At 42.7% G+C, this 12375-nt stretch overlaps 1 protein-coding gene across 1 annotated transcript in view; it reads left to right on the top strand.

Annotated features, from left to right (window-relative positions):
* The window catches only part of PAK5 (p21 (RAC1) activated kinase 5), a 208306-nt gene that overhangs the window by 178598 nt on the left and 17333 nt on the right, over positions 1-12375 (top strand). The window contains exons 5-6 of the mRNA XM_023737566.1: positions 3334-3428; positions 5515-5641. Coding sequence (XP_023593334.1) covers positions 3334-3428; positions 5515-5641 — 222 coding nt within the window. The remainder of the gene's footprint in view (positions 1-3333; positions 3429-5514; positions 5642-12375) is intronic.

Genomic DNA, 12375 nt, shown 5'->3' with positions numbered 1-12375 from the left:
GAGGATCCAAGTTTTATGTCACAATAATGAACATACAAAGAAGAAAAAAATTCTTCAATTCTGTTTTTAAATAGTCTTGCAAATAACGATGATTGATTCCCAGCCCATTGCCTCTCTGGAACATTTGTTGAATGCCTTTTATGTGCCATGCTCTTTCCTAAGTGTTAGGGATACAGAAGTCACAAGATGAATTAGACTCAAATGTCTTCCCTCACAGAAGTCATAGATAAGAAATAAATACATTTAATACCTGTGAAAAAATAGAAAGATGTTTATAAGTAGCATAGAAGAAATCTGAATATCTCCATCAGGAAGAATCGGGAAAGATTTCCAGTAGAAGATGACATCTGGGGTGGGTTTTGAGAGATGAATAGGAGCTTACTAAGAATGTAAGTGGGAGAAAAGTGGCATTGAAGGCAGAGGAAAGAGTATTTGCTAAGACAGTGCTTCTCAAATTTTAGTATGTATACAAATCACCTATGGATCTTATACAGTGCAATTTCTGATTCACTAGGAAGGGGCCTAAGACTCTGCATTTCTAGCAAGCTCCCAGGGAATGCCAATATTTCTGGTTCACGAACCACCCTTGGAGTAAGAAGGTTCTAAGGCACAGACATATATAACCGCATGATCAATCTGGAAAACTTCAAGTTTGGTCTTGCAGGGAAATAAAATACCAAAGAGTTAAGAGAGGATTGTCATGAAGGGGAGGTATTGGGTGTTAATCAGACATGGATCCAGGTGAGCAACAATAGATGAAAAGCAAGGTAACAAGAAAACTTTGGAGAGATAGAATAGGCTGGTGTTCCTCCACTGATTTGAGCAATGTTTCAATCATGGTCCCCTACAGCACTCAGTCTCTAGTAGACCATCTGAAAACAAAGGGATGTGAGTGAAGATGCTAACTTTTATTGCCAGCATCTAAGCTGGCAGATTCTTGTTGTTGTAGCATAGGATGTGCCTGACCCACCCCACCAACAAACACGTAAGATCGTCTTAATTTGGACAAACAAATATGCTGGAGGGACCTAAGAATAAGACAGATGTGATTTATGTGTAAAACAACTCATCAAAGTATGTCCAAGGGAGGGCTTTTTTCTTGCCTTGGTGGAACTTCAGATAGCGATACATGTCTCTCTAGAGTTCTCCCTTTGTCAAGATTCCTTTTGATTCTTATTTTGTATCTGTGGGAGCCTATTAAGGGGTAGCCTCTTGGAGCCCTGGTGGCACAGTGGTTAAAAGCTCAGGCTGCTAACCAAAAGGTCGGCAGTTCAAATCCACCAGCTGCTACTTGGAAACCCTATGGGACAGTTCTGTTCTGTCCTATAGGGTCGCTATGAGTCGGAGTCGACTCAATGGCAACGGGTTTGGTTTGGTTTGATTTTCTCTGTAACCCATTGTATTTTTTAATTTTCTTCAACTTTTGTCAACTAATTTACCCCCTTGAAAGCAGGGTAGCTCCAGAGAACAAGAAGAAATTGTGTACCAAAGAACACAATTTGGAATTTGAAATCCCTAAACTGATAATCAGAGGGTTTCCTGTAGTAGATATTCAGTAAGTGCTTTATTGAGTGATTGACTGGTTGGTTAATAAAACACCTAACCCCCACTGCTACTCAAAGTGTGGTCTGAAGACCAGCATTATCCACATCACCTGGGAGCTCGGTAGAAATGCAGAATCTCTGGCCCCACCTCAGACCTAAACCTGTTGCCATCGAGTCAATTCCAACTCATAATGACCCTGTAGGACAGAGTAGAAAAGCCCCCATCTGGCTTCCAAGGAGCAGCTGGTGGATTCCAACTGCCAACCTTTTGGTTAGCAGCGGAGCTCTTAACCACTGCGACACCGGGGCTCCACCCCAAACCTACTGAAGGGAAGTTCACAATTCAGCTAGACACTCAGGTGTTTCGTATGTATACTGAAGTTTGAGCACTATCGTAGCACGTTGTTAAATTACATCGTACTGATTTCCAGGCAACAGAGGGTCCAGAAGGGAAAGTGGCAAGCACCGTCAGGTTCTTTATGCTTTATCTTGTGTAATCGTCACTCATCTCTATAAGTAGGTGTTACTATAACTGTCTGACAGATGATGAAGCTACGGCTCAGCACTGAGAACTATCTTGCTCAAGGTCACACATTTGATAAGTGACAGAACCAGGGTTGGAAGCTGGGGTTGACTCTAGAACTGAGATATCTTTCTCCCATACCAGCTTTCCTCTCTGCAAAAGCAGAAAAACATCAGTCATCTGGCCCTGCCAATTTTGAAACTATAGAGTTAGGAATCAAAGGTGATTTTTCAGTTAGTGATTGGGGCTGAGATACGATTTTAAGTTTTGTTGTAGTTGACCAGTGAAGAATCTTTATGCTGGCTTCAAATAATTCAAATCTTATGGCTTCCAAAAAAAAAATGAATGATTTTCAAGATGGTGGTTTTGGTTTGAGCTTGTCCATGCTGCTGATGCTCGAAACCTCTGAGGGATGTGCGTTTGGCAGATGTGAAAATTGTCATCTGCCAACGGTCCGGCACACTCGCCAAAAAACGGAGAGCTCAGAGGGTGGAAGTTTCCTGTCTCAGGCAAAAACGTTTATTCTCACCTGCCTTTGTACGAGACTGATTCATTGCTGCTAGCGCCTCTTTGAAGAAAAGGGTGTGTCTCGTCATACTCATCAAATGTATGCCTTCAGTGTTCTCCCGAGTATTTCTTTGGGTTTTATTTTTGAATCCCAGTGTGACTCAGGGTTTGCTGACATCAACAAGACTGAAACACTCATTCAAGTCTATCAGTTTTCTTGTCCGTCTGAGCTAATATTTACCTGTGATTATTGTAGTTTCCCAAGGCAGTCCTTAAATTTGGGCTCCGGTCAGTTACACCCTCTGTCCCTCTTGACAGCCTCCTCTGTGTGCATAATAGTTTGTTTCGGGTGCTGTACAGGTTTCCCCTGCTATCCAAAAGTACAGCATTCCTATGAAACCTTTCGTAAGCCGAAATGGCATAAAGTGAAGAAGCAGTTACAGTTAATTTATATGGGAAAAGTTTTTCAGCATTCTCAGACCCAAAAAATAACTTACCATATCATACCAAATAACACATAAAACCTAAAATAACACTAGCATATAGTAAAAGCAGGAATGATACAATAAATCGAGATACAGCACAGATGCTCACAGACAGAGTTCAATGCTATGGCAGCTTGATGCTAAGATGCTGTGTAGTTCCCAGGGACGGAGCTTGGCCAGGACAGAGACATCCCCTAACTGGGACACAGGCCCTGAAGGCTGCCCCCTTCCAGAGTTAGGGCTGCCACACCCCAGGGGTGACCGCCCTCCCCAGTTCGTGTGTCCACGAGTGTCCCGCATCTCGGCCTTCCCAGAGGGACTGAGAGCCACCTCTGCAGCCCAGGGATGGGCTAGGCAGAGAGGAACGAGGTGAGGGCAGAGGCCTTGAGGGACCTGGGAAGAAGACAGGTAGTAATGTAGGTCTTTCCTAAAAGCGAAGAGGTGTAAAACGGACTTTCGAAAAGTGGGGGATACCTGTATCAGTCAGGGTTCTCCAGAGAAACAGAACCAATAGGACATATAACTAACCAGTTGTCTTCAAGTCAGTTCTGACTCACGGCAATCCCATGTGTGAAGAGTAGAACTGTGCTCCATACAGATTTCATGGCTGTGACCTTTCAGAAGCAGATCTCCAGGCCTTTCTTCTGAGGCACCTCTGGGTTTGAACTGCCAGTCTTTCAGTTAGCAGCTGAATGCTTAATCATTTCTGCCGCCCAGGGACTCCACAGATACACAGATAGTTATATTTTAAGGAATTGGCTGGACTGATTATAGAGGTAGGCAAGTCCAAAATCTGTAGGGCAGGCTAACAGGCTAGACTTCAGTAGGAGTTAACATTTCAGTCTTGAGGCAGAATCTCTTCTCTCTGAGAAACCTCCATTTTTGCCCTTAAGGCCATCCAAGTGATTGGATGAGGCCCACGCATGTTATCGAGGGTAATCTCCCTTACTTAAAAGAGTCAACTGACTGTAGATGTCAACCACATCTACAACATACCTTCCCAGCAACACTGAGATTAGTGTTTAACTGGCCCAGTGAGGTAGACACATAGAACTCACCATCATAGGAGCACTTTCACCTTTGTTGTCTAATTTTTGCCTCACAACAGCTCTGTGACAGGGAGGAAGTTGTACATGTGAAAGAGTAAAGCAGACGCCTGAATGGATCCTTTTGAGTATGCTGAGCAGCCCCAGCTGTCCAGATAATTGTTCCTACCTAGATTTCCCAGTGGCTGAATTCTTTCACTCCTTACAAAAATCCATTCTTTTGAGCTTCAAGGCAGTGTGGTACGATGGGAAAAATAGAAACGCATGGGTTTCCAACTCAAAAAGAGATGAGGTTTGAATTGTGACCTGGCCACTCTCAGCTGCCTAACCTTAGACAAGTCACTCGGCCTCCATGTCCTCCTCTGAACCAGGAATGCCTTCCTTACAGGGGCACAGGCAGGAAATGTGGGCATGCATAATACAGCGCTGTGTTTGGTCTTTCTCTTCCCCATGGTTCACTGTTTAAAAACTATTAATTGGTGTACGTTTTGCTGTGTATATTCTTAACAGTAACAACAAAATAAATAAAATTTAATTTAATTTTAAAATGATATCCATTCACACTTGTTGCCAGTTGCCGTCAAGTTAAATCCAACTCATGGTGACCTCATGTGTGTCAGAGTAGAACTGTGTTCCATAGAGTTTTCGGTGGCTGATTTTTTGGAAATAGATTGCCAGGCCTTTCTTCTGAGGTGCCTCTGGGTAGACTCAAACCCCCAACCTTTCAGTTAGCAGCCAAACACGTTAACTGTTTGCACCACCCAGGGACTCCTTATTTTTTAGTAACTCCAAGGTCCAGTTTCCTTCTAACAAGAGGGACTTGGAACAACAAAACCTCTATCTCCTGGAAACGGGAAAGGGAGGGTTGGTGGGAGGTAGAGAGAGGTCGCAGAAGGGGAGTTTAGGTGTCTAAAGACCATTTGCCCAAGTCTAGCCTTGAAGAGAACTGGTTGTTTCATTTCCAAGATGAGGAAACAGCAATCTGGGGAAATGAAAGTCCTTGCTCAAGGTCACCTGGCAGCCACCCCGGCACCTCAGTCCACTTATTCAGTGTGCTCTCTCTGTAGGACTTCGGAGGTTTGCTGATGCCTCAGGAATTATCTAAGAGTCCATGGAAGTCATTGGTATTGATGACCCAAAAGCCAACAAATGGGGGTCTCTTTCCTTTGGCTTATATTTGGCCCCTGTCATCCTCAGTACCAAGGATGGTGTTGGCGGTGGTGGCACTGTGAATATTATGTTCCAAGACTCAGATCCCAAAGACTTGCTTTTCCTTGACTGCAGATTTTCCATTCATGGGCTGGGGAGCCTGGACTGGTTCATAAGAACTCAAAGCATCTGCCTCTCTTGATCATTTCAGAGATGTTGTTAAACCTGTCCTTGCTCCTTGAATGTCATTTCCTTTCTAGAATGAATGAAGAACAGATAGCTACCGTCTGTCTGTCAGTTCTGAGAGCCCTCTCCTACCTTCACCACCAAGGAGTGATCCACAGGGACATCAAGAGTGACTCCATCCTCCTGACCAGTGATGGCCGGGTAAGACTGTCATGTTTGGCCCCTCCATGGTTTACCTTGTCATTTCGTCCATCGTGGGCATTATCCGCCTAAGAACACTTTCTCATAATTCTAATTTTTCTTAGTTACAAGTCAGTCACTGCCCTTCCCAGAAGACTTACTAAAAGGAAATTATTATTCTTTGTGTCATCCTGTTAGTCAGGATTACCCATGACCTGAATTTGATGGATAATTTTCCACCTTAGCAATGAGCGTAGGAAGTAATGGAAACTTCTTTTCTTTTTTGCCATGTTCTTGTTTCTGTTGTAGGAGAGAAACTGTTCTAGGGCTGTGTCCACCTTGTTATTGTGAATATGCGTGTCTGCAGTATCTCTCGGAGTCTCTGCAGGAAACAGATGACAAGTTCCACTTGGGTAATTTGAGGAGAGTTTGATAAATGGACAGTTTATAAAGGTGTGGGCATGTGTAGGAAAATTATAAGGAATAATGCATAGGATTAGCGTAGTACTTCAGAGTGGAGTACCACTCTTATCATGCATGCCTGAAGATGTGATGTGGTTGACTGGTTACTAGAAGCTGGAAATAGAGATGGTTGTGTGAAGAGGACTCCCTGCCCAGTGCTTTGATCTTTAGTGAAAGACAGACAGACCACAGTGAACCTGCAGAATGGGAGCTGGAGAAATAAATACCCCAATCTCATTTTGCTCCTTCCTTGGTGCTCCCCATTGGCTGAACCCAGCTGGAAGCCATCAGTGTAGTCAACACAGGTTGGCCCCCCAGGGATTGGAGAAGGGAAGAGAATGGATCTTGAGGGAAGATGTCTAGACTATATGCAGCACACTAGCATATCTCCAAGCTCAGATTTCTGGGTTTCCCATCACTGCAACCTGCTCAAAAGATGCTGCTGAAACTCATCAGCCACACCAGGGTACAGAACATACACTATAAGAGCCAAAGAAATAATGACTTGGTATTCTACGGAAGGCTTTGTTAGATGGAGGCATTTTGGAGTATAGATTTTCACCATTGAGGCCCTTTTGACCCTCTGAAACTCCCACCACAGGTAGTGGCCCTGGAATGAATGGAGCCAGCCATCCCTTTGATGTCTCCCTTTTGTACAACCCAACAACCTCAGCTACACAAAAAAGTTCATGTCGTATTAGAATTTGTCCAGGAATGATCAGAGGCCAGCCAGAAGAAACTGCCCACTTTGGCTTTTCTGATTTGTTTTTAAAAGATTGTAAATTTTATTGTAGAAAATGTTATAAACTCAGAAAAGTATAAAGGATAAAATAAAGATCACTCATCATTCCACTTCTCATTTTCCCATATGTACATGGATACATAATTTGAAAACTTGGGATTATGTTTAATAAACAGTTGTAAATTCCTACTTTTTGCACTGATCTCACAAATTTTTTTTGTAAAGCATATTGGAGCATGTGTCAGTCAGCTTTTGCTACCTAACAAACCACCCCGGTACTTTGTAGCTTAAAATGACAACCATTTATTGCTCATAGTTGTGTGAGTTGGCATGTGGGATGACCTCAGCTGGGACAGCCCGTGTATCCTATCAGCTGAGCTCACTCAGGCATTTCCACTCAGCCTGTAGTTGATGGCCTCACTCATCTGTATGGTGATACACTCATTCTCAGCTAGGACAATGGAAGTAACTGGGCCATGTATCACTCATCTCCCCGCAGCCTAACTAGCTGCTGTCAATTCCAACTTGTAGCAACCCCATGTGAGATGTGAGTCAGAGTAGTACTGTGATCCATAGCGTTTTCAGTGGCTGATTTTTCAAAGATCTCCAGGCCTTTCTTCTGAGGTGTCTCTGGGTGGACTCAAACTTCCAACCTTTGGTTAGCAGCTGAACATGTTAACTGTTTGCATCACTCAGAGACACCTCAGCAGACTACCTTTGCCATCGAGTCAATTCAGACTCACAGCTACCTTATAGGACAGAGTAGAACTGTCCCATAGGGTTTCCAAGGCTGTGATCTTTACAGAAGCAGACTGTTACATCTTCCTCCCACGGAGCAGCTGGTGGGTTTGAACCACTGACCTTTCAGTTAGCAGCCAAGTGCTTTAACCACTGCACAACCAGGCCCCTCCTACCTCCAGCAAGCTAGCCCAGACTTATCCACATGGTGGCTGTGGCAAGGTTCCCAAGAGCATCAGGAGAGGCAAACCCAAAATACAAGCAGTTTTCAACCGCCTGCTTATATCATGCTTGCCAATGTCCCATGGCCAAGTCCAGGTTCAAGGGGCAGGGAAATAGACTTCACCTCTTGATGGGAGAAACTGCAAAGTCACATTGCAAGAGGATGTGGAGACTAGGAGGGGACAAATGTGTGGCTATTTTTGCGTAATCTCCCATAGAACAGGGGAGCTGTAGGAAAAGGGCAAGAATCCTTGCCTGGCCTGACTCAGTACGGAAGCACCTTGGCGAGGCTACGATCGCAGAACACAATTTGCAGAGCATTGAACTGGTCCATGAATTGGCTCTCAGAACTAGTACCTACAGAGAAAACAAAGAAGGACAGCCAGTTTAGAGTCATACTTTCTTTCCCTGTTTCTGGAAATTGATGGTGAATTCTTCCTTGCTGTAAGTACACATCAGATGTCAAAATCAACATAAGGTTAGACAATAATTCATTGTTCCATCAGGGGACTTTAAGAGCTCCCAACCCCACATTGTCCAAAAGATTATTAATCATTCCATTGTCATTCTCAAGGGCAGAACATACATCTTAAATATCTCCTGCACCTCCATGCACCCAGGAAAGAGCTCACAGGGGTGGGGACACTGCCAGTGCTTTCAAGTCTTACTGGTTTGTTCACTCATTCATTCATTCAATAAATATTTACTGAATGCCTGCTATGTGACAGATGCTGTTGTTCTAGGTCCTAAGGATGAACAAAGCAAAATCACTACTATCATCTAGCTTACTTGGGGGATCAGGAAGTGTGATAATAAACAGATAAATAAAATCATAACCAGATAGCAGACAGGCAGTGATAAGTGCTAAGATTTCTCTCATGATTAATTTAGGTGAGCAAGGATGGAGAGTGATGAGGAGGTGCTCTGTTATAAAGGCTGGACAGAGAAGACCCTTCCCTTGTGATGACATTACAGCAGAGACGTGTGAGGAAGTGGACCATGTTGCTATCTGGGGAAAGAGTGTTGCAGGCAGAGGGAACAGCAGTTGAGTGGATCCTGTGCCTCTTGACCATGCTGGCCAGTTTGCTCGTTCACGTTTCAGAATGCCATATTGACTCCAATGGGCTTCTTCAGTTTCTACAGATCAAAGAACCTTTTTTTTTTTGTAAAAAACAGAGATGGAGTATGGCTGCTCCAAGAAAGGCTGAGAGTACATTTTAATACAAACCTACTGAGTATGGTTAAATAGTGAAATAGTGCAGAAGAAATTTTTGTTTATCTATTGCCATGTAACAAACCACCACAAAACTTAATGTTGTAAAACAATAACAGTCATTTTATCATTATCTCACATGATTCTGGCATGGTTGGGCTCAGCCAGGCAGTTCCACTCTGACTTGTGGTTGGATGGTGGCTGGGGCTGCAGCCATCTAGAAGTCTTCTTCACATGTCAGGAAGTAAGTACTGACTGTTAGCTGGGAGCTCAGCTGGAGCTGTCAGTAGAAACCACTACAGTGTGACCTCTTCATGTAGCCTGGGCTTCCTGACAACATGGTGGCTGCATTCCAAGAGTGAGCATCCCAAGAAAACAAGGTGTATGGCATTTTTATGACCAAGCCTGAAAGATCACATAGTGACACTGCCAATGTAGTTACAAGCCCTTCCAGGCTGAAAGGGGAGGGAATAGAGAACCCTCTCCGTGGGAGGAAAATTAAGTATATTGTAAAAAGAGCACATGGAATGGGAGTTATTGTGTGAATTTTTGAAAATTCTGTCTACCACACAGGTGTACTGCCTTCTTTTCTTGTTGGGAGATCTTCAGCATCATTACTTATTAGAGAAATGTAAATTAAAAGTGCAATGAGATAACACTACCCACCTACCAGAATGGCTAACATGAAAAATAGTGATAAAACCACTCACTCATACACGGCTGGTACAGTGTAAAATGACATAGCCACTCTGGAAAATGGTAATTCATTTAAAAAATAAAAATTGATTTAGTATACAACCAGCAATTGCACTCTTAGGCATTTATCCCAGAACAATGAACACTTGTTTTCATGCAGAAACTTGCACAAAAATGTTCATAACAGTTTTATTCATCATAGCCCAAAACTAGAAACTGCCCAGGTGTCTTTTAAAGGACGAATCGTTAAACAAACTGTGATACATCCATACTATGGAATGTTGTCGTTGTCGTTAGGTGCCGTCGAGTCGGTTCCGATTCATAGCAACCCAGTGTACAACAGAACGAAACTTTGCCCAGTCCTGCGCCATCCTCACAATCGTTGCTATTTTGGAGCCCATTGTTGCAGCCAGTGTATCAGTCCATCTAGTTGAGGGTCTTCCTCTTTTTTGCTGACCCCAGGGACTGATCCCTCCTGATAACATGTCCAAAGTAGCTGAGACAAAATCTCACCATGTTTATTTCTATTCTAATGACTGCCTCTGGGCCTATGTACATGTTCTGTGTGAGCACAGTTAAATGTTCTGGAATTCCCATTCTTCGCAATGTTATCCACAATTTGTTATGATCCACATGGTCAAATATCTTTGCATAGTCAATAAAACACAAGTAAACATCTTTCTGGTATTCTCTGCTTTCAGCCAGATCCATCTGATATGAGCAATGATATCCCTTGTTCCATGTCCTCTTCTGAATCTAGCTTGAATTTCTGACAGTTCTCTGTTGATGTACTGCTGCAACCATTTTTGAAATGATCTTCAGCAAAATTTTACTTGTGTGTAATATTAATGATATTGTTTGATAATTTCCACGTTCTGTTGGATCACCTGTCTGGAACGGGCACAAATATGGATCTCTTCCAGTCAGTGGGCGAGGTAGCTTTCTTCCAAATTTCTTGGCATAGACAAGTGAGCACCTCCAGATCTGCTCTGGTTTGTTGAAACATCCCTATTGGTGTTCCATCAGTTTCAGGAGCCTTGTTTTTCGCCAGTGCCTTCAGTGCATCTTGGACTTCTTCCTTCAGTATCATTGGTTCTTGATCATATGCTACCTCCTGAAATGGCTGAACATTGACTAATTCTTTTTGGTACAGTGACTCTGTATTCCTTCCATCTTTTTTCGATGCTTCCTTCGTTGTTTAATATTTTCCCTGTAGAGCCCTTCAGTATTGCAACTCGAGGCTCGAATTTTTTCTTCAGTTGTTTCAGCTTGAGAAATGCCGAGCGTGTTCTTCCTTTTTCTAACTCCAAGTCTGTGCACATTTCATTGTAATACTTTACTTTGTCTTCTCAAGCTGCCCTTTGAAATCTTCTGTTCAGCTCGTTTTACTTCCTCAGTTCTTCCATTTGTTTTAGCTACTCTACATTCAACAGCAAGTTTCAGAGTCTCTTTGGACATCCATTTTGGTCTTTTCTTTCTTTCCTATCTTTTTAATGACCTCTTGCTTTTTTCTCTTATGTTGTCCTTGATGTCATTCCTCAACTTGTCTGGTCTTTGGTCATTAGTGTTCAGTGCATCAAATCTACTCTTAAGATGGTCTTTAAATTCAGATGGGATATACTCAAGGTCATATTTTTGCTCTCATGGACATCTTCTAATTTTCTTCAGCTTCAGCCTGAACTTGCATATGAGCAATTGATGGTCTGTTCTGCAGTCGGCCCCTGGCCTTCTTCTGACTGATGATATTGAGCTTTTCCATTGTCTCTTTCCACAAAATGTAGTCGATTTGATTCCTGTGTATTCCATCTGGCAGGGTCCACATGTATAGTCACCATTTATGTTGTTGAAAAAAGGTACTTGCCATGAATAAATTGTTGGTCTTGCAAAATTCTATCATGCAATCTCCGGCATCATTTCTGTCACCAAGGCCGTATTTTCCAACCACAGATCCTTCTTTGTTTCCAACTTTAGCATTCCAATCACCAGTAATTATCAATGCATCTTGATTGCATGTTTTATTAATTTAAGACTGCAGAAGTTGGTAAAAATCTTTGATTTCTTCATCTTTGGCAATAGTGGTTGGTGTGTAAATTTGAATTATAGTCATTGTCTTAGTTATCTAGTGCTGCTTTAACAGAAATACTACAAGCAGGTGGTTTTAACAAAGAGAAATTTATTCTCTCATAGTCTAGGAGGCTAACAGTCCAAATTTAGGGTGCTGGCTCCAGAGGAAGGCTTTCTTTCTTTGTCAGCTCTGGAGGAAGGTCCTTGTCATCAATCTTCCCCTGGTCTAAGAGCTTCTCAGCATAGGCACCCCAGGTCCAAAAGACACTCTCTGCTCCTGGCACTATTTTCTTTGTTGTATGAGGTCCCCTGTCTCTCTGCTTGCTTCTCTGTTTTATATCTCAAAAGAGATTGACTCAAGGTGCAATCTAATTTTGTAGATTGAGTTCTGCCTCATTAACATAACTAACTCTAATCCTGCCTCATTAACATCAGAGAGGTAGGATTTACAACATATAGGAAAATCACATCAGGTGACAAAATGATGGACAATCGTACAGTACTGGGAATCATGGCCTAGCCAAGTTGACACACATTTTTGGAGGACACAATTCAATCCATAACAGTGGTATTAACTGGTCTTCCTGGTAGATATTTGGCTATTATCCTATCACTGAC

The sequence above is a fragment of the Trichechus manatus genome, unplaced genomic scaffold (assembly GCF_000243295.1).
Source record: "Trichechus manatus latirostris isolate Lorelei unplaced genomic scaffold, TriManLat1.0 scaffold00104, whole genome shotgun sequence".
Lineage (NCBI taxonomy): Eukaryota > Metazoa > Chordata > Mammalia > Sirenia > Trichechidae > Trichechus > Trichechus manatus.
The sequence above is the reverse complement of the archived record's forward strand: the minus strand, read 5'-3'. Positions and strand labels throughout refer to the sequence as shown.